This window comes from Orbicella franksi, chromosome 1, assembly GCF_964199315.1.
Source record: "Orbicella franksi chromosome 1, jaOrbFran1.1, whole genome shotgun sequence".
In the NCBI taxonomy this organism is placed as follows: domain Eukaryota; kingdom Metazoa; phylum Cnidaria; class Anthozoa; order Scleractinia; family Merulinidae; genus Orbicella; species Orbicella franksi.
In genome coordinates this window covers 28,868,413-28,890,891 of record NC_138145.1, presented here as the reverse complement: position 1 = coordinate 28,890,891, position 22,479 = coordinate 28,868,413, and the positions used below count along the sequence as shown (strand labels likewise).

Below are 22,479 nucleotides of genomic sequence, written 5' to 3'. Positions count from 1 at the left end.
CTTTAGTGACAACTGACAAATAGACAATCAAAATTTTAACTGATAACTAACATTTGCGCCCCTCCTACCCCTGCCCCCCCCCCCTTCCCCATTCAGACCCTCTTATTTTGCCAACACGAGGGCTTTTCACTCCTGCCAGAAATTCAAGTTGCGCTAATGCTTCCAGTCTGGCCCAACCCCGGAGAGATATAGTGTGGCCATTTTTTTTCAATGATAGCTCTCGTTTTATCTACATACGTAGATTCCCGGCGCCTTCAGTCATGCCTAGTCTGGTCCATTCACTGTGTGTCGAACATTGTGCACATCACCCTTGTTTTTCTTTTTATCTTTCCCGCGTCCTTTCTCATGTCTACCCCCTGTTTGTTAACCCACGAGTTCACTGCTGTTCATCCCAGTTGCACTGCACTGTTTATAATAGCGTTCTTCATCAAAATTATACAAATTACTGCAATGGTCCTCGGTTGTTCCAGTTCTCGTATCCGATTGGTTCCAGACCTCACACCAGTCCACGCATATTCAATGGCGACCACAACCACAAACAAATAAAGTCAGATTCAACACAGGTAACATTAACTTATATTTTAATATTTAAGCTTAAATTAGTATATTGGTAGACAATTAGCTACAGCAGGATATGTAACAGTCTCAAATTCAGCTTTTTATCTTTGCTAATGTCAATAGCCAACTGGTTAGGCAACCAGCAGCTAGCAATGTTAACATGATTAATGCGCCTCCATTTTCAATACTGCTTCCGAGTTCAGTTTCTAGCATCCTACACAACTAGCACATCGAGGCATGGGTACATGTTTCAAATTATTTCATAACTTTACTTCTTTATGTTAAATTACCGTCCTTGATATAACTGCTGAGACAAGAAAAATCTATTAAGGGCTAGCTACCTTTCTATCTTTCCCGCCTCCTCCTCCCTAACGATGTTGTTTTTTTTCTTTCTTTTCATCTAAAAAAATTACTTCTCGTATATGAGCAACATTTTAAAACAACATTGAACGGATATGGGTTAAGAAGTGGATAAGCACAAGGTTTATAATTTTTTTGGTTGTAGTATTTGACGAAAGATGGTTATCTGCGCAATTCTTGAGTTTGTCTCAACTAGGTCTGTCTAGGATTGAAGTCTGGATTACATGCATATATAGTCATTTTTTTTTTCTTTTTCAAGTTAAATATGGCGTTTTAAAGTTTAAAGCTCTCGTCCATAGTGCATTATCCTGTAGACCTTTCTGTCACTTTCTTATCCGCTGTGTTCATCAGCGATAACGGGCACGTTGTAGTAAGAGCGTGTCTCATCATGCTTGTCCAAGTCACAATATGGTATATTCCTCGTCATCAACACCTCCAGTCGGTCAATCAACTCCGAGAAACTGGGACGAGAGGATGGATCTTCATTCCAGCACTCAGACATCAGTTCATATCTATCATGGATTAGAAGATGACAAAAAGTTAAATAACCGCATTGCGGAACAAACCCGATCAATCTACAATATTTGTTAAAGGCAACTTGAAATACATTACAAGGCTAAATCAGTTTCTCGACATTGTATAGGTGCATGGAGGGGCAAGATGCGCAAAAAAACGAAACTTTTCAATAATTGTGATCCAAAATAATGTGAAAATGAAATGAACGTGACGTATTGCATCCTGGATCGCGCCCAGAAATGTATCATCGGTAAATCTTATGATAAGCTATGTCAATGATTAGTTGTTTATAAGGAAATTTTGTAACTAGACCAATTTTAATTTTCACTACACTGTATTAGTATTTATTAGGTTTTATTATTGAATTTGTGACTCTTTTTTCGCTCTGTGTCCACTATTAACTTCTCTAAACCTTAATTCCCATCCATGCTTCAATAGAAAACATTTTCCGTGTTTCCATCGAGTTATAGAAACACGAGTAGTAGTTTGGGAAAGGAGCCGAAAAAAAAAAGCTTGTTTACTTTGATCAGCAAAATGCAAATTCTCTTTGCTCGCGCCATCATTATATGCCATCAGATAGTGAGTAGCGTAGCAGTGTGCCCTTGTTAACAAAATGACGGCCGTTTCTTGGCGTTTTCGATGTGTCTGTGAAGAGGATTTAGATGACTTGAGGTTTTGAACGACTGGTAGATTTATACTGAAACAATTAGATTATTCGCTCGAGATTTCTATGCGTGGCACGATTTCAAACCAATCAGCGCGCATGTTTTCTTTGGGCTATTTGCTAAATCGCAATATTGCAAGGGTTTAGACAAATCTTGTGAAAATTTGGATGTGTATAGTTCATGTTACTGATACATGTACTTCCAGGTAATTCAATTTAAGCCACTGGAAAGTGATAAACTTCTGGTCCATAACATTGGTTGTTCTTATAACAGCGAATTGAAGTGTCCATAGGTTGAATGTGTTCTTCAGCGCTATTTGTTGCCTTCATGTGTGCCCCTTGTCTTATGTTAGCAGCAGCATTAACAATTGTCAGGATAGCTGCGTCTTGACATAGTTGCTTGTTCTCATGTATCAGTTGTATTCTGGAAAGACAATTGAACCCAAGCTAATTTGATCACTTACACTTCATCAGAACACATATCAGGCCTTTCCATGCGATAACCAGTCTTCAAAAGTCCACACAGCTCTCGATTGGTTAACGTGGGATACGGCACACCTCCTGAAATGCATCAAAAAAAAAAATAATAATAAGTCATAAAAAGGTAAGTTAACAAACCGAGAAAACATCAACCACAAATTATAGTCTCATAAGAAAGTAATGGCTAATTTCGGAAATAAAGGAAGAAAGAATTTAGTATAAATAAGAAAAAGTAATAGTTTTCGTTTAACTTACCCATGGTGGCCATTTCCCAAAGAATTATGCCGAAGGACCAGCTATATGAAAATATAAAACATCAATAAGTGCTGTTCTGTAATTACATGTACTCAACACGACTAAGATTTTAAGGCTTTCTCTTTTTGTCCTTGTATTATAATGACAAGCTGCCCCACGAGCAACTTCTATGCTTCTTTCGTGCTCTCCAAACTTCCTGCGTTTCATAACTCGATAATACATGCTAAATCCTTGAAAGGGCAAGTTGCACTTCTCCATGTGTGCGTCTGAGGGTTAAGGAAAAGGCTTTGCCATCACACAGAAAGATTGACTTACACATCACTCTTGATGGTGTAAATGCTGTCATTAATTGATTCTGGGGCCATCCATTTCACAGGAAGCTTCTTCGTATTCTTTCCGCTGTACACGTCCTCGTATATCTGTCTCATCAACCCAAAGTCTGACACTTTGACTCGGTTATCACTGCCAACCAGAATATTACGAGCTGCAAGGTCACGATGAATGAAGCCTTTCTCTGCGAGATGATTCTAAAACATCACGAAAGAATTAAAAGAGCACAATTTATTTATAGAAATAAAGATTATGATACTTTTTCTTTTTTGTAAGCTATGTATTCAATCTTATTAAGCGTGTTTGAAATCGTACCACTAAACGAGGCACGCAAGACCCATCTCGGACATACAGATCGGATGATTTGTTTAGAAAACTTTTCTTGTTGAGGTCGAGAGTCACTACTAGAAAGTATCTTTACATTTTATCTCAATTCGAAATAGCTATATTAATACCTACCATTCCCTTTGCTATTTGCCAAGCAAACGAAAAAAGCTTTTGAGTAGTAAAGCTGTCTTCTTCTTCGTCGTCATCATCATCAATATTTTCAGTTGATATAAATATGGCGGCAGCGTTGCTGTTTCTCTGAGATGTCGATGGCATCGGCAGCAGTTCCATTCCTTCCTGATCCAGGAAGTCGCCTTCTTCGTTGTCGTCATCATCAATACTTTCACTTGATTTCAATATGGCGGCAGCGCTGTTGTTTCCCTTTGATGTCGATGGTATCGGCAGCAGATCTATTTTTGGCTGAAACAGAAAACCGCTACTGTTTTCTTCCTCTTCGTCGTCGTCATCATCATCATCATCATCATCATCAATATTTTCAGTTGATATCAGTATGGCGGAAGCGTTGCTGTTTCCCTGTGATGTCGATGGCATCGGCAGCAGTTCCATTCCTTCCTGATCCAGGAAGTCGCCTTCTTCGTTGTCGTCATCATCAATACTTTCACTTGATTTCAATATGGCGGCAGCGCTGTTGTTTCCCTTTGATGTCGATGGTATCGGCAGCAGATCTATTTTTGGCTGAAACAGAAAACCGCTACTGTTTTCTTCCTCTTCGTCGTCGTCATCATCATCATCATCATCATCAATATTTTCAATTGATATCAGTATGGCGGAAGCGTTGCTGTTTCCCTGTGATGTCGATGGCATCGGCAGCAGTTCCATTCCTTCCTGATCCAGGAAGCTGTCTTCTTTGTTGTCGTCATCATCAATACTTTTACTTGATATCAATATGGCGACAGCGTTGCTGTTTTCTTTTGATGTCGATGGTATCGGCATCAATACGATGTGTTCCTGAGGCAGTAAATCGTTGCTTTTTTCCTGAATAAAGAAGGCAAGAAAAAAAGAACATAACCTAACAAGTAATGATAGTAAACTAAGCGTGTTTAAATTATTTCGTGATTCATATTTTGAGTAGGAAAGGCAGGATATAAATTGTTGTGCTTGTTTCAAACATAATGTAGCGTCTGAAAAAAGCTAAACTTGGTTAGGTTTTCTTATATTGAGTGTAAAACATTTGTAGTAATATGTCGAAGTTGCGCTGCGGTACAATTGTTTTTGTTTTTTTTGTTTTCTTTTTTTGTTTTGTTTTTTTTTTCTCAGTTTTGATTTTGGTTTCAATGCAAAATCTCTCTCTTCTTAAAAACAAAAACAAAAATAGGAGGAGTGATACCCGAAAGGAGGGAGAGATTTGAAAACCTTACATTCCGTCTAGAGGTCAGAGCTGAAAAGTTACATCGGACTAGGCTGGTGGGGGGAGGGGAGGGTGAGGTAAAGCGGGAGTTCAAAGACTGGGTAAATTTCTGCGAGAGTAGAGGGGGATAGCTCCTTTATCTCCGGGATTTAAATAACCATCTAAAGGCTCTAGTTCGTCCTTTTATGGGATGTCCTTGGCTATTTATCCATACTCCCATCCTGCTATTTAAATGCAGTTAAACTGATCACGTTTTAATATTTTTTATATCTGTCAACTTTTCTTTTCACGTGGAATGAAATACTCTTTTAAACTCTCCTATTGAAATTTTGACGTCAGGGCTAAACCGTTTTTCCAAAACAAATTTGAAGAGAATATTTGGCTAATAGCATTATAACGACAGATTGGAGATTAATGATAATATATTCTTAAGTGGTATTCAAGCTGTTTCTTACCCGAGAAAGTTGTCCAGAGGACATGGCGATTTCTTTGTTAACTTGCAAACCACCGGAAATAGCCAAGGCCCGTTTTTCAGCCTGAAGGTCTTGTTCTCTCTGATAAATATGCATTAAAAGTTAAATACTTTAATTCTTATTGATATTTTCATTCACTCGCCCATTCGTTAGTTCGTTCATTTAATCCATTCAATCATTTGTCCGTCCGTCCTTCCCCCATTCCTTCCTGCCTGCCTGCCTGCCTGCCTGCCTGCCTTCATCCAATCCTGCACCACCAATTCTCTCAATAACCCCAGCTCACCGATCAATACACCCTAGCAGTCAGCTATGTGACATATCAATTGAAAGGTTATTTTCTTTGAAAGCCTTAAATATTTGATTGCAGATACACCAGATACACTATACAACTTTCCCCATCCTTCAAGTTACATACTGGTGAAGTCAAAGGCCTCCGAACTTTTGGTCGCCACTCCATCACACCACTCACGTTCTTGAAGCCCTAAACAGATCTGATTAGAATAGCGTTTAATGTAAGGCACCTACTTGGTCACATTCGCTCACTTCTTTTTGAGCATTGAATACTTCCTTCTCTTCATAACATTTCTTCTCTTTGTTAACATCAGTGCCTTGGTTTCGATTGATCTAGAGTACAATGAACACGATTAGGTCATAAATAACTAGCACGATTGGTCTAAACGTGGAAGTAATTAAGTTTCAAGATGAGAGCTGAACATTATCGACTGGAAATTTTGTTATATTTAGAACCCAACACAGCCCACTTGGGAGACATCTAGTAACAGAAATCCTATAGCTGCAGGTTAAACTGTGAGCTTTGATAGATTTGCAAGAGCCCCATATGATTACCAAGAACTGTCTCGTGAAGGACTACATCACTGCCACACCGTTAAATCAATTACTACCAAACACTTGAGGCAACATCAAATTGATTAAATAATCCTTTGGGAAATGTCTTACCAATCGTCTCCTGCGTCGCAACCACTGCAACAGATCACCAAACGGAACGTACTCTATCACAAGGAACTTGTGCTCCTGCAAAGTGCAACAACCAACCAGGGACACAATATTCTGGTGTGCACCCAACAGCTTCATCTGCTCTATCTCCCGCAAGAACTCTTCTTTTTGTTCTTTGCTCGAATCATCTAAACACAAATGATGTAGTTAAATTCCTATTTGCTACGAATAGAAGATTTTAAAACCCGATTCAAAAATCAATCGGCCATATATTAGGCTTTGCTTCAGTCACGGTCTGAGTACATTCCGACAGGAAATTCAATTGCGTTTCATGCTCAGGACTATCTGCTGTCCAATTTGGGAATAATGGGATATGAAAATAAAATAAAAACAGGCGACAGATGATTAGTTTTAATCATATTCACACCATAAAGGGAAATGGCTCAGTTTTGTCGTTCGTAATATCACCTTAAGCTTTAGACTGGAGATACACAGCTTGCGATCTGATGGCAAAAGACCAAGCACGATCACCGAGAATTTAAAACTCTTTCAGATGTATTTTAAAGACACTGGACCTACCCAAGTTGTGTAACGATTCGCCCTTTTATACATGATTTTGCATGATGATTGTAATTACCTTGCAGTTCTTTGACTGCAACCTCCTGGCATGGATTCTCGGGCTTCAGTGTCTTTCCAGTCTCAAACACTTCTATTCCAACTCGTCTCTTTAGAGTTGCTTTGTAAACCACACCAAACGCTCCTCGTCCCAGCTCCTCCTGGTATTCTATTTGCTCGGGAAGAAGTTCCCACTTGTCTAGCGGGATAATTTCGCGAGCTGAACGAGTTGATCTGTGGAACGATGTGAAAATAGTTTAAGCACAAAAAGAGTTGTTATCAAGTAGTATAGCGCAGTATGCTACTATTTTAGCGAAATCTTGCTGTTTAAAAGATGAATGTCTTAGAGCTTGGCGATGAAACCCAGCCATTCTACCTGTAAGTTCCAAATTCGATACCACGTTTTCTAATAGTAAAGACTGCAGTTAAGCATATACCATCGAAGCTGTCCTGTTATTTCCTCTAAATGACATGCTAGTCCATTGCAGGCTACCTTTGCACATTTCCTCAGGTTGACCTGGCACTTTGGCGTCATCCATTTTAAAATATCCCGAGCTTCAGAGATTCCCAAATATATTTCTTACTCAGGAACACAAAACAGAAACCCCAGCCAACGCACCAACCTGGACCGCTAGCAGATTCCGAGTCCAACGCGCAAAGTTCGTTGAGGTGCAGCACGAAAAATGGCGAGCGAAAGAAGTAGAGAGGGGCCTGGTGCGAGGAGTAAAAGATTGCTCTCTGGCTTACCCGTACCACACTCCTCTCTTATTTTTTCTCTCTCTATTTTTCCCACTGCTCCCTAACTAACCAGTGGATCACTGCGCCTCCCATCATTTTACCAAATCATTTCACATCCGCTTTTTTGTCTGAACATCACATTTCAAGGTTAAACTATGTTCGTCCTGTGGTACGGATATGTTATATGTAGGGTCAATTATAATAGTAAGGTTTTCTTTGCTATTTAGGTGAATAAATTTAGGCAAACAAAGAGGCAAGGTCTCCATTGCGTGTCAAAACAGTGTGCCTGCTGAGAATGGAACCGGCTGTAACTAACTTATACGTAGAGCTTTTAGCTGTAAAATGGTAAAACATTCCGAATCTCTCCTGTTCATTGTCCCAGTTTTGCAATAACCAATTTATTTACTATGTTTCATCGTAAGTACTTCCAATAATAGTGAATAACCTTTTGATTCGCTTGTGATAAGACCGTCTGTGGCACCAGAAACCAAGAATAAAACATAGCACCAACAACAGAATGAAGGCGATACCAGATACGATGTAAATCATCCTTTCATTGAAGATCGCGGTTTCTTGTGTTGGTTGACCAGAATTCCTTTCCGTAGGCACTGAAAAAGGATAATAAATTTATATCTTAAGGAGGCTGGAAGTTTAAGTAATGTTTGAGGACTACATTGGAAATAACTGGATGATCAACATTCCGAAGGCTGCCAAAATTGGATGAAGTCATAACTCAATTTGCCAAATTGAATTTTTTTTTTTACTACATGAAAAAGTGTGTCGTCCTGTTTTGCTTTAATAATATCGCACTTGCAGCTGTCTACAGTTTATTATATTTGAGACTACTGTACGGTTCAAATGAAAGATATAGAAAGATATGATCTGCGAGCCTGTAACTACAGACGCCACAAGTTCATGACCCTTTAATCGTTCTTTTAAACATTATAATTTTATCAAAATTTAGTAAATCGGCGAATTGGTGGCGAAAGTTACGCGTATTGATCAATAAATGAGCGTTTTCTATGCAAATTTAAATTATCTGCCTAGCTACGTTTGGAATGATCTTCCTTGATTTCGTTTTTAGAAAATAGAAATGATCAAAAGTCGAATTTTCTTGAAAAAAATGACCTTTGACCCTATAACATTTTTTTGCAAAAACGTGGACGGTCACCCCAAATGTGAGAGGATGGAAATAATTGAACTGCATCTTAAACTCGTTTTTGTTGAATGATCTTCCTAAACACCGGCACTAATTCTTCAAATATTTGTTATTTTCCGCTAAACGTCACGTCAAACGTCACGTGACAATGCTAAGGACGTTAAAACCTAACTGTGTGCTAAATTTGATTTCACTGCTACTTGTGTCTTTGGAGAAATATGTAATAAATTATTTTTACCGGTAAACTTGGTGAACTTTATAAGCTTAATAAGCCTCTTTATGGTCCCACCCGAGTACCGTGTGAAACCAAGGGCGGTGAAAGCGAGGCTGCTGAAACCAGGGTGAAGACTAACCGATATCCTCTTTGTTCAACCTAGTCGTCTGATTTAAATAACATTTTCACTTGGTTTCCAGTCACTAGAAGACCTTAAAAAAAGCCCAGAAGCCCGGTCTGAGTAGGGTTAATGGGTATCCGCGAACTTATGGCTAAGGATGCTAAATGTCCATGACATGACAATGTTAACGTTCATTATAGCAATCGATGACAAAACTGTGTCTCGGTGTATTGAAAATTACTACGCTCAAGAGACATCGTCTCTTACCACGCTATTGCTCTTCGGTTTGCAGAAAACTCGTGTTCCAGTTTCTCTCGTGAAAATGAAATGCGGTCGGGGATCTTTATGCCGGCGATATAAGGCGAGATGGCTGTCATCATTTTGTTAGCGATGCCCAACGAGTTTGCCAAGCAGAAAAATCTCTGATGAGTCCCTTGGCCGGCACGAAACGAGCTGCGTCAGACTAGCCACGAACAATGTACGATAACAAGTAACTGTCAACTTTAAATAAAATGTTAGAAATTATTAAAGTGGGAGATAAACTTGGTGTACTCTTCAAGTTTTATCAGCTTCCTTATGGTCCCACTTACCGTTTGAAACCGAGGGCAACGAAACCAGAGTGAAATTTAGCTTATATCCTCTTCGCTCAATCTCTCCGTCTGCGTGAAATATTATTTCCACTTGGTCCCCAGTTACACGAAGATTTTCACCGGTCTTGTTACCACAGTACACACCAAGTATTTTTCCCATCCCGTCGGAAATTCTCAAAAAGTCTTTGCTACAAAGAAAGGTAAATAATGTTTTGCACCAAACCACTAAAACTGAGTAACTGAGTATAATCGTGAGACATTCCAAAAAAAATCTAACTGAAAACTACATACTAACTTGGCTCCTGGTACAACCTGGCAATAAGAATTGTCATGCTTTAGCGTGCATTATCGAATTATGATGCAAGCGGGAAGAAGCACAAGAGCTGCTTGAGTAACAGTAAACTAAAAGAAAATGATAACCTACAAATACAGCCGATGCAGTCGCAAATAACATCCCTTATTCTACGGCTTGACAGGTAATACGAGCGGACATTTCACTCCAGTCGTTGCTCTCAAATACTACGCAACTCGCAAAATATCTGCGCGTATTATCTGTCAAGCCAGCTGAAAACAGGTAACTATATATAATACAAAATGTGCGGCTGACTGTTTACAGAAAGTCGTTATAGCACTAAGCCTTAAAGAAGGCTTTGGACAGTCCACATATGCTTTTGTATAGACAATGGAATCAGTCTAAGTACACTGTCTGGATGGGGGAGTTGGATCTCAGTTATCAGTTTTCAGAAAATTTGCAGATTGATTGTCACACAGGAGAATGACTGATTGCGTTTGTACCTTCATTAAGAGCTCCTGTTTGAAATACCTTAGTTCGATACATTGATGATTCATTGCCTCTATAGAGATTATGAAAATAAGACCTTCGTTGACGTATTTTCGCGTAATTTAACTCTCCGTTTATTTATTTTGTCTTCTTGAAATAGCGAAATTAAAACGTCGAGAAATATCGCCTAGCGGAAAACACAAAATTAAGTACGCGCGAAACTAAGCACGAATAAGTTATTATTTAGTTTACGACGACAAATGAGGCATAGGTCAATTCCAGTAGTGCCCACTCCCCACCCGGACAAGACGTCTTGAAGCAATCCGCGGCAAACACGGAATTGTGTAATTTTTCTAGTCCGAGTTTTTGACACACCCAAAGAGCGGGCGAGTATTGTTTATGAGCAAGCGAGCGAGCGAGCGAGCGTGTGAACGAGAGTATCTTTAATGCAAGCTGCTACAACACAACAAGAACTGACAATGGATTTTATAAAAGAATGATATGATAGGCAGCGTGGTCAAGTGCCAGTTGGGATTTTTAGCGATGTTATGTTTATTTGAAATATTTGTGTCCTTTGCTTCAGTGGCACGCCTGTTAACTAGCTAAGCTTAGTGCTTGTATAGCTAAGTGCATGACCACTATAAATAAGATTTGCGTTTTTTTTTTTTTACATTACATATATTCTCCCCTCAGAGCAAAAAAGGTGAAATGCTGTTTGAAGCAACTAGAACATGCTTTTGATTGTAGCTTGATATTTGTAGTATGTGTGTGAGATTTGTAAAGAACCGCGACCGCAGTGGTTAAATCAGGTTAAATTTGCCAAAGCGACAGGCACTTTCACCATTCTCCTATTTTGGAGGCATAACGGTTTTATAGTTAACCAATTACAGACTGTTTCCTTGACTCAACAACAGACCAAGATGATGTATTACTGGATAATTCATCATCTGAGGACATTTTCCACTGAATGAAATCGCCAAAAAAAAGCTCACCGAGTGGTAACTTCGTAGGAAATACGTACACCGACGCGAAGTGGCGCGATCGAAAGTTACACACTTTATGACGTCACTAGTTACAAAACCTGCATTTTTTGGCTTGGAGGGATAAAAAAATTGTTTTACGCGCCTGACTATGGCAAGCCGTTTGTAGCAAAATTCAATCCTTGCAATATATGTTTAATCCTTTAAATAATGGTTTTATTTAAACATAAAAAGGCATTCAATCCAATGGCAAATAAAATTCTTGGTTCAATTCAATCTTTTAATTTTTATGATTCAATCCAATACCTGAAATATTGATTCTATCCAATACCTGAAAAATTGATTCAGTTCAATACCTGAAATATTGATTCAATCCAATACCTGAAATATTGATTCAATCCAATACCTGAAATATTGATTCAATCCAATTCCTCGAATATTGATTCAATCCAATACCTCGAATATTGATGCAATCCAATACCTGAAATATTGATTCAATCCAATACCTCAAATATTGATGCAATCTTCCTGGGCCGAGCGCGGCCAAGAGAGCAATCACGTGATCATGTTTTCCCGCCACATTCATCTAGGGAAGACGCTATCATGGAGCAGAATAAAATACAACTTGTAGGTCAAATGGTAGAAAATGCATCAAATATCCTTCGAGGATCAGCTTCGACAGCAAATGCCCCGATGCCACAGGCTTCAGGTTCCAACACGCAGGTTTCAAGACCTAACGTTGCTCAGAATTCTACTTCAAATTCCAATTCATCTGTACAGCTACAGAGAGCATTGAATCATGCTAGAAACATGATGAGAAACAGCTCAGCTAGTGGAACCTATCGTCGTCTTAGTCGCTCAGAAAGGCTACGAAGTACCTCTCCGTTGAACAGTCGTGGCAAGACTCAAGAAAAACAAGCTAACAGGAAGAAGAAGAAGAAGAAGAAGAAGAAGAAGGCGCTAGAATTCGCTCTACTGAAGTGCTTCGGTGATTCGAGCGACGAAGATCTCTGCGAAGAGTATACCTTAAAATGGGACTCAATCATTGCCAGTGGTAAGTTCCTAGAGCCCAAAATATTATAAACTTTGATTGCTTCTTGTTGTAAGACTTGCTCGATCGATTATTCGGTGAGTGGTTCACGAACAGAAAAAACCACTAATAACCGACTCGATTTATGCACGATTTTATGTTATATTAGGATAGGTGATAACGATCTGTAGTCGTACTTGACTTGAACTCTGCAAGTAAACTGTAAATACAGTCATAATACCTGGCTAAGGTGTGCATAGTCATCTTGTCTATTTACTAAAAATTGGTTTTCTGAAAAGCCCAGGAAAGGGGCGGGGGAGAGGGGTGTGGGGGACTCCCAGAAAAATTGGGTGGGGGTGTGCGGCCTGCTCTCCAAAACCCTTGCCCTATTTATGACAAAATTTGCGATTTTTCCAACCCTATTCATGACCTGGCAAAAAAATTGGATTTCCAAATTATTTATGACGGTTGCGGCTGGCACAGTTGCCCTAAACATAGTTTATGAAGGGCTTTTGCTGAGGGTCTTATCAATAAAGATGAAAAGTAGCTTAAGCTAAGAAGCATACCCAATTCAAGACGAGAGTGAAAAAATCACACCCCATTTATGACCGAAATGGGCAAAATCAATGCACTATTTATGACCAAAATGGCTGAAATACCATACCCTTTGGGGCCGCACATACCTATATAGCCCATACAAGGGAGTACGTACCCCCCCCCCCCGCCCACCCCTAAACGAAAACGAAGGCATATCCAGTATTTGCATCCTTGCTAAAAATCTTTGAAATTGTTGCATGGGATGAATACATGTATACATTTTTATCTTAAAGTCTTAAAATTCAACGGATCACATTTTGCTCAACTAAGTGGCATGCCTTTGTAAACTTCACTGCAGGTATAGTAATGCTGGATGAAGACAATGAAGACTCTGTTAGAAATTCTATTAAAGAATCTGCCAGCAAGAAGTTTCCCATCATGGGACCCAATGACTTTGAATTTGTTAAAGTGCGTCAAAAGAAAATAACAAGGCTTGAGCTTGGTCCTAATACAAAGTATAATTACTCTGTTGTGAAGAAAATGGCTGGGCAGGGGATTTTGTATGTGAAAGTCAGAGAGGGATACGAGTTTATTTATGGAGAAAGCAATGGTGATTCCGATGAGAACTTGCTTGTAAGTTCTTTCTCATCGGTGCCCAGTGGTGATCAGAATGATGAGACTAATCTGAGTGTTGGAAATAGAGACAAGGCTGATGACAGTGAACAAGCTGTTGCACATGTACATGAAGAAAAAACAGCTGAGGGAACCAATGAAGTTGAAACCACTAACAAACCTGGTGAGTCTGACACTCAAACCTCTGCAGTTGATGAATTGGATCCTTGTGATTGTTTAATTCAGAAAATTACTGCAAGAGAGATGACAGATCCTGTGGAGATCTTGAAATTCCTTCAAGAACATCTGATCAAGGGAAGACAATTAGATGTTGCTGATGGAGGTAACAGCACAGCACCTGATCCTGAAGACCCAAAAAATGCAACAAACCACATTTGTGTGGATCGAGAAAACATTTTGCAATCAACACTTGCTGAATTACAATCTATTGAGGATTTCTCAGTCACATTTGAAGTTGATTTTATGGGACAAGTTGCCGAAGACTATGGAGGTCCTCGCAAAGAGTGGATTCGCTTGGTCAATTCAGCGATGAAAACAAAGTACTTTGATAATGGTCTTAGAGAGTTCCTTGCAGATGATTATTATTATGTAGGAGTCATGATGGGAATTGCCTTGTTGCAGAATGGCCAGTTGCCCACAATCTTACCTTTAGACATAATTGAGTCACTTACACAGCCAAGTTTGAACATGTGTGTTTCCAACCTTCAGAAAGGTCTGAACAAGTTTGGGTTGATAAATTCGAGAACTGTTTCTGCTTTACTGTTGGCACTACATTTCAAAAACATTATTCTCTGAGAAAATCCGTCTATACAGCCGTAAATTACCATTTTCCATCGGATCAGAGTGATGTCCATCCAGATGCCAAAGCGAATTTAGGCACCCCATCTCAAGACAGTATTTTGGGGATCTAATTCTGCTAACCTTTCTCTTATTCTTCTCCGTTGAACCCGTGACCCAATGGACTTAAAGAAACCAGCTGCAATGAAGTTATATCCGGTAGCGCTCCCATGGTTAGAAATGTACTCTTGAATGATTTCGGTTCCTTATCAGGTAAGCTGTCGAAACCCCTCATATACTTTGTCACTTTTCTGTGAATTGTCCATCTCGAAACTCCAATCATCTCTGTTATCGTTGTCCAGATGAATCCTAGTCCTCAAAGTTCCTCAAGCACCTCAACAGGAATGTTAAGAAATGGTCTTCCATGATTTCCTCCTTTTTCGCTTTCTATCGTAATGGAATCCACAGAAACAGTTGACGGAGTAATAGCTCTGCGACACAACACACTAAGAACATCTACAAAAGTGGCGGCAATGGAATTTAAATTCTCCTTGTCCCTTGTGTATCTGTTGTAGCAATGCCTCAATTACCTAAGCAGACTAATGGTTTGATCAAGAACTTTGGCGTGCGCTTCTGCAACTTCTGAGTCAAAATTCTCAAAAATTATTTCCGTTTTATCCAAGGCGTCTGCAAGAAACTTAGGAAACTCGACTTCTAAATCTAGTTCTCCTTCGCCCGCCATGTTTTCAGAGCTCTCTAGTGCTCAGTTACTCTCGTTCCTGTCGGCCGCGCTCGGCCCAGGAAGATTGCATCAATATTTCAGGTATTGGATTGAATCAATATTTCAGGTACTGAATTGCATCAATATTCGAGGTATTGGATTGAATCAATATTCGAGGAATTGGATTGAATCAATATTTCAGGTATTGGATTGAATCAATATTTCAGGTATTGAATTGAATCAATATTTCAGGTATTGGATTGAATCAATATTTCAGGTATTGGATTGAATCAATATTTCAGGTATTGGATTGAATCAATATTTCAGGTATTGGATTGAATCATAAAAATTAAAAGATTGAATTGAACCAAAAATTTTATTTGCCATTGGATTGAATGCCTTTTTATATGTTTAAATAAAACCATTATTTAAAGGATTAAACATATATTGCAAGGATTGAATTTTGCTACAAACGGCTTGCCATACCTGACCAGAGGTCAAACTGGAAAGTTATGAATCAGTGTAACATAGACTTTAATTTTCTGGAATAAAAAAAGGGGGAAAAAATTTTATTTCATAGGCACTTTAAATATGCCAAGTAACTTACAATGCATGTGTCATTGAAAAATTAAAGACGTGTGACCCTTCAATATGAAACTGATAATCTCAGATAGCTATAAAATTTATGTATTATAATATCCACATTTGATCAACAGCAGATGAAATAGATAGGAATACAGCATCATGTTTGCATTCTCTCCAACATGCGAGACCAAACCTATAAGGGAGCCAAATGCATCGGGGTTTTCGCAGGGCTAGGAATATACCTGGACCCCGGGCAGGAGTAGATGGATCAAAGGATCCTAAATAAATAAAATGTTATCAGAAGCGTAACTCCAGCACATGTCGCTACGTTACATTAGATACACTGATACACCTCGACAATCACAGTCATATCACTTACCCGCAATCTGGACTTTCTTCCACATCAAAATCCTGAAAGGAAATGTGCATCGACCAGCCTTCTGGAATAGGATATGTAGATGTATTGTGCGCATACCTTGGGTAGCTGACAGGATATCCTTCACTGATCAGAAAGCCAATCTCTGGGCCAAACGCTATTAATACCAGTTAATTCATTTTAGCAAAATGGACATCCAATAACAAAGGCCTAGTTAAAACCTCTCCCAGGTTAAAACCAACTTGCATTAGTTGAAAGATGAGAATTCATGTTTACTTTATTGGGCTGTTACTGTTTTCATGGACGTCTTCATAGAGCTTCAGATTTAGCGATGAGTACCTTTTTCCGTGTTTACGTAGCCTGAACTAAACACATGAGGGGTTGGGAGAATTCGAGATAGTTATTCAAACCCGAGAAGCAGGTCAACGTTTTCAAAACTTTTCAGTATTCTTCCAACTCCTCAAGTGTTTCGATGAAATTACGTAAACTCGAAAAAGTACTCTATTGCTTTTATAAAATGTTTCTTAAAAATACGTGTGAATTTAAAACGTCACAGCCGTATTTACATACGCTCATCTAAACACACCCATCGACCAATCAATGGGAGTGCGTGTACTTTCTCAGTTATGTTATTAAATCACTTCTCAGTAATTAATTGGCCATTTCTGCAATTCATTGACTACTGACACCCAGCATTGTCCAGAGGGGGAGGGGGAATAAATTGGACTTCGGTTTTATGGAAAAATAATAGTGTCTCAAACGTTTTGGCCAGGGTTGAAGGCATTCAAGATATATCCTAAAGAGATGCTATGGCCAACAAATAGTCAGAAACAACTCTTTGATGACAATTTGAACAGCATGGAACTTCACTTTAAGTTATAGTTTCCAACCCGTTCATTTTTTGCAGTACAAGGGCTTAGCACTTTGCACCCAGAGGGCCATTACAGGGCGTTTTCTCAAAGTTTACCTGGGACTCACTCTCAAGCAGGCCAGAAAAAAATCTCTTACTTGTGAAATTGACTTCTTTTGAGTTCACGTCAGTTCCATACTGGTTGATGGCCTGGCAGGTGTAGTTTCCATCCTTGTCCAGATGGATGGTTGCAGTGTTTGTTGTATTCACTAGTACTGCATAGTTCCATATCAGTGCTGTGTATATGGGTGGAGTTCCTCTGGCTGAACATGACAGCATGCCTCCTTGTATTGCTAGCAGAGCAGCTGGGAATGTTACCATTGGTGGAACTAATCGGTTAGAAATAAAAACCTTTCACCCTTACTCATTAACTGAACAATATCTGCTTACATAAATTAACAAAAATCACGTCTTCCTGTAACACATGCACAGATTACGTCAAAACGTGACTTTAGTTGACACATTGACACAAATACATATACTTGTGTTGCGTGCTTAAAACAACCCAGAGAAAAAAAAAATTGATACGTGTGAGATAATTATAAAACATGAACTGCGCATGAAGTGTAAAGTGAAGAAATGATCCTCGCACTAGATTGTCATTTGACAAGACTAATTTTTTTTTTTTTCATTTTTTTGCTCAAATGTGGCTAGGTGGAAAGAAAGCTGATGTAGTTTGTTTTCCCTCGCTATCAGATGGCACAAGTGACTTACGTTATTTTCGGTCGACGGAAAACAACAGAAGACATCCGTCTACCGGAGAAAGTAACGAGTCCACGATTTCAGGTAGAAACTATTTACAAAGTGCATCGTATTATTTATCAGTTACCTTGTCTTATCGATGTTTGTATCTGTGTCTCGTTCAGTGCAACATCGTAAACCTTCATTTCCGCGATTTTCCCTTTGAAATATGTCGTGTTTTTGCAATCTTTAAACCCCATTCGAACTGAGTAGGGGTGAGTTGCAATCTCATAACCTTTACCAATGTTTTGCGAGATACTGAAATGTCCGTTGATATACAGCGAGTTATTTCCGGTGCTGTGATCGTAACTTGCTGCAACATGAACCCACTTTCCTGCTGGAAGAACCTCTGCAGTTTTTATGCTAGTCAGTGGTTTGAAAGATCTTTCTGCGATTTGATTCAAGAATTTGCCGTCCACAATCCACATTAGGACTCCCCAATCTCCGTAGCTGAATAGTGGTCCATCTTGGCCTGTGCGTTGAACCCAGCACGTCAGTGTGATTGAGAACTGAGTGTCCAGGCCCCCATTATTCGGAAACTTTATGTAGCTGCTAACAGTGCCATAAAACATGTACGCTCCGCCTGGTTCGTTGTAGGGTCCGTTTGTAATCGCAACATCTCCCAGGATTCCATTTGGCTGCCTGTTCTCTTTTTCTGTGGCTTTATGGCGAGTATTCAAGGGGTAGAAGGCGACAGGTATTGGCACAGCTATGAATTAGAAAAAAAAAATTTACATCGTCACAAATAACATGAAAATACAATAGCAGTACAAGCTTTCTGTAGGACACAAATTTCCGAGTTGGTTCTCTGTGGTCAACTTAACCCGCCTTTTGGAGTTCGCCATTTGGTGTCAAATCTGCTTCCGTACGGAACTCATATGGCCTCAAAGATACTTAATGACTGGCCACAAGGAAAAAGTGATCTTTGTTTCCTAGAGACCCTACCACTCGACGCAAGGGTCCTGGGTGTTATATCATGAAAACTTTCCTATTACTAGACTAGAACGGATCACGTGACTTAATTCAAAACTGTACAACTCTAGACTGCTGGCAGTCTGTTTTTTTCGAAATTCAGCTGGGATTATGAGGCGAAACTCTTTAACACTCGTCTAAGTGACCCTCAGAGAAAAAAACCGGCTACCAGCAGTCTACTATAGCTCCCGATGGCTAGCCTACGTAGCTGGTGGGATTTTGTTTTTGTGGCAAAGCCGAGAGTGAACACGAGTGGCAAAGTCGCCAGGGAATTGGTGACTGAGTCGAGTTAAATTTCACTCAGGACTTCGCCGCTGGCGAATTCCCTCGTGCCAGGGCGGAAATAAGCCATGCATATTAGCGCCCTGCTCGTGGGCTTTGCTCGCGTGAGAATAAAATGGCGGATCCCGCACCAAAAACCACTCGCTCACGAATTTCACCAGCTACGCAGGCTACCCCATGGCAAGAAGTTTCACTGACGTCCTATGACGACAACAGCTTGAAACTGGTACTTTCACTTAGCAAGGACGGGTGACTTGAAACCGCGTGAAATCAGTTTAATGGAAGGCCTTTTGAGTTTGTGTAAGGAACCAAAGTTTTTGATCACTCTTCCTACGTGTTCGAAATAAAAAGTCCTTTGGGCACTCAACAATTTCATTTGATTCAAAGGAGGCTATCTCGATGCAAAATTCGAGAATTCAAAACTCGGTAGAGTGCGTTGTAAAGTGTCAAATTTGTATCGTTTTCCAAAGTCATTATTTATGTCTATAGATATCGAGCGATTGATATTCATTGGATTGATTGATTCTCTATATCGATTTCTATCGCCCTCCAACAGTCACTCTTGCAGATACACACCTACTCGCTCGTTTTAATTTCGGTTTTATAATTGTTCGAGAAATATCTATCTTCTGTGTCTTAACACGTTTTAAAGTTATTATCACTAATATTAAAGCATAAACTCCATTCAATTATCATTTCTTACAGGGTGTGAAACTGATCAGAAATCTTCTGTTTTGAATTCTCCTGTTTGAGTGGAATTTTATCAAGGCGTATTTTCCCGATACAAGTAGCGTCTTTCCAGTCATGTTACCACAGTACTTGCCAAACACCCGCTTCATCTCATTGGTAATCTGTAAATAATCTCGGCTACAAAGAAATGAAACATAAGCAAGTGAGATTCTGTAACAAGGGATCACTTCAACCTAGAACCCAGATTCTTCATTCCCCTTGACCAGCACTCGAGAACCAAGCGACCCTGGAAAGTACTGATTAGAAATCCGGTTGAATTGCGCATGCCTAGCTGATAATCAGGTGCCTCAGTCGGGTCCCTGTTGTTTTACTTCTTGGGGTTTTCATTGTTTTTACAACCAACCAAAATCAATCCTGCAACGGAACTTTCGAGAGCCACTCGCTTGCGCAGTAAGGGGCGAAGACTCAAGGTAAGAGCTTGGGGGTCATTGTAGAGTGCATCACGTATGCGCATGTCAGTTTTTTAACCATAAGTTTGAATTTCATAATGTTGTGATCGTGTAGCCAGTCAATTATTCGTTCAGCCATTTTCCTTATGAGCAGAGTGTGTAACAATTGCATGACTTCTTACAGTGTGTTAAGTTAAGTTAAAGAGTGGGTAAGTGTAACCGACTGCCGTTGTAGTTTCTCACTTAGCTTCATTCGCATTAAAGTTGCGTCGAGCTATCTACAACTTATACTAGTGTTCTTATGTAAATATTGCAAGTGGTTTGGTTGAGTGACTTTTATTCTATCATTCAATAGAATCCGAGTACGGCAAGCTCTAAAAGTGTAGGGGGGACAAGCCCATTCGTGTCTACGCATATGACCCATGTTGCACGGACAGTAAACAAGCAGGTGCACACGAAGAGGATATTGGTTCATTTCTTTGTTTTAGCGGGGACAGTGTGCAAAAGCAGTGCTCACAATGCGACATTTAGAACTGGGGTCATTTTGTTCCTGCTTCATGACCGACGAATTCGACACAACTGAATTTCATGTATCATTTTGCGTTGTCCCCGCAACGTAAATGAATAAATAAGTTATAAATAAATTACAATATTGAGAGAGGAAGCCACATCAGCTTTAGGTGGTTTCCATGTGAGCTCTCTATCCTGGTCGAATTAGAATTTAGAGTGTTGGTTTTTGTGGAGGGAGGAAAACCGGAGAACCCGGAGAAAAACCCTCGAAGCCAGGCGACAACCGACAACAAACTCAACCCACATAAGGCACTGGGAAGGAATCGAACCCGAACCACATTGGTGGGAGGCGAGCGCATTCACTACTGCGTCAACTCAGCTCCCTTTTACGCACTAGCAAAACTTTCGAACTGAGAAAAATGTCGTTGCAACATGTCCCCGCTTCAAGTTAAGTCCGCTAGAGTTTGGTCATCTTAAGAATCTAAATCACTATCTTTCCTCACGGTTTTTGTCAAGACGTGATCAAAAAAAATAACAATGATGATAAAAAAATAAGAAATATGTATATCTAAGGACCTTATTATGTATTATTTCTCTCAGTTAGTGCGCGCGTTGTGATTGGTCAATTTAGCGGGCCGTATTCTACTGTACGGCACGCTAAAAATTATAGCTGTATTGGTTGCCAAAATGTTTCGTGATTTATCGCCAAGTTTTCTTAACTTTTTTAGCAAGTAAAAGTTTAAAACTTTCTTTTACTTCTGAAATTGTGAATTAAAACCAGCTAACGACTTAAGAGTCACTTAACAACGATTTCAAATTGACTCGTTTTGCTTTCGAGCTGCGTCAGAAATTTGAAGCCGTTCCGCGGGAATAGAAATCGTTCCCGAACCCGTCAGACACAAGTAGAGATGGAACAAATATCTTACTAACCTCATTTTCTCGGTCCGTACGGTAAGTTACGGATCCTCGTTTTTCCCCTTTAATGGGGAAAAACTCGGTTCGTAACTTACAGTACGGCCCTCGAACTCGGTTACTAAGAGGTATCTATAGTCAGCCTCCGCCATTTTCGATGCCATCGAAATTATTGATATTGCATAATGAAGCAAAATCTTATTGCTTCACTGTAAGTTGTGTTCCTAACAGTATGTTTAATTATCTTAAGTAGTTTCACAGTGATTTCCTTCGTGTCGACATGCTCCGAATAAAATATAATAGCCAAACTCTCGCATGTAAACAAAAACAAAGGTGTGGCTGCCTAGGGGCCTTTAACTTACACCTATTATTTCGTTTCAGAAGTTTTTGTTCTTGTTACTAGGAGACTTCCGCACATTCAGGTTTTGTATTCTGTTGAGAAAGTAATGCAGGTCGCTAGACCTCTCCCCACATTCACAACTTAATAACACGCTAAAAATCAGTACTTACTCGCAAGATGTACTATCCTCCAGGTAAAGCTCGTAAATGGTAATATTAATCACCATGCCTTGTGGAATAGGAACCGAAGAAATACAATCTGTATCACTTGGGTAATCGTTAGGATATCCGGGACTTTTGAGTGTGTTATTAATCACTGGACCACACCCTACATGTATCAAAGCAAAAGAATAAAAAGACAGTTGACATCGACGAAATGGTTGTATTCCAGCAACTGTGAGTTTCCATTGGTCCTGAAAAGCCCCACTGGGGAAGTGGTCAATTACGATATTTATTTATTTACTTCTTTATTTAATTTTTATTTATTTCTCTAACTTTTTTGTTTCAGTTTCAAAACCCCTCCAGGGCCTG

The 22,479-nt window shown here is 39.6% G+C and overlaps 3 protein-coding genes across 3 annotated transcripts in view; 1 reads left to right on the top strand and 2 right to left on the bottom strand.

Annotated features, from left to right (window-relative positions):
* The window catches only part of LOC145501292 (uncharacterized), a 41,080-nt gene continuing 18,601 nt past the window's right edge, over positions 1-22,479 (bottom strand). The window contains exons 5-14 of the mRNA XM_081480781.1: positions 8,085-8,247; positions 6,924-7,135; positions 6,290-6,474; positions 5,858-5,956; positions 5,315-5,413; positions 3,623-4,486; positions 3,149-3,360; positions 2,834-2,874; positions 2,563-2,659; positions 1-1,430 (exon numbers count right to left, since the gene is read on the bottom strand). Of these exons, the coding sequence (XP_081336907.1) occupies positions 1,250-1,430; positions 2,563-2,659; positions 2,834-2,874; positions 3,149-3,360; positions 3,623-4,486; positions 5,315-5,413; positions 5,858-5,956; positions 6,290-6,474; positions 6,924-7,135; positions 8,085-8,247 (2,153 nt within the window). The 3' untranslated portion in view covers positions 1-1,249. The remainder of the gene's footprint in view (positions 1,431-2,562; positions 2,660-2,833; positions 2,875-3,148; positions 3,361-3,622; positions 4,487-5,314; positions 5,414-5,857; positions 5,957-6,289; positions 6,475-6,923; positions 7,136-8,084; positions 8,248-22,479) is intronic.
* LOC145462706 (uncharacterized) lies at positions 12,430-14,479 on the top strand. Its single transcript, XM_081446290.1, has 2 exons — positions 12,430-12,538; positions 13,410-14,479. Exon 2 carries the CDS (start codon positions 13,418-13,420, stop codon positions 14,477-14,479), a length of 1,062 nt encoding a protein of 353 aa, XP_081302416.1. The 5' UTR covers positions 12,430-12,538; positions 13,410-13,417.
* Positions 16,863-22,108, bottom strand: LOC145501412 (uncharacterized). Its single transcript, XM_081480899.1, has 3 exons — positions 19,752-22,108; positions 17,883-18,503; positions 16,863-17,382 (listed from the first exon to the last, which is right to left on the bottom strand). The coding sequence occupies exons 1-3, from the start codon at positions 19,885-19,887 to the stop codon at positions 17,060-17,062; spliced, it is 1,080 nt and encodes a 359-aa protein (XP_081337025.1). The 5' UTR covers positions 19,888-22,108; the 3' UTR covers positions 16,863-17,059.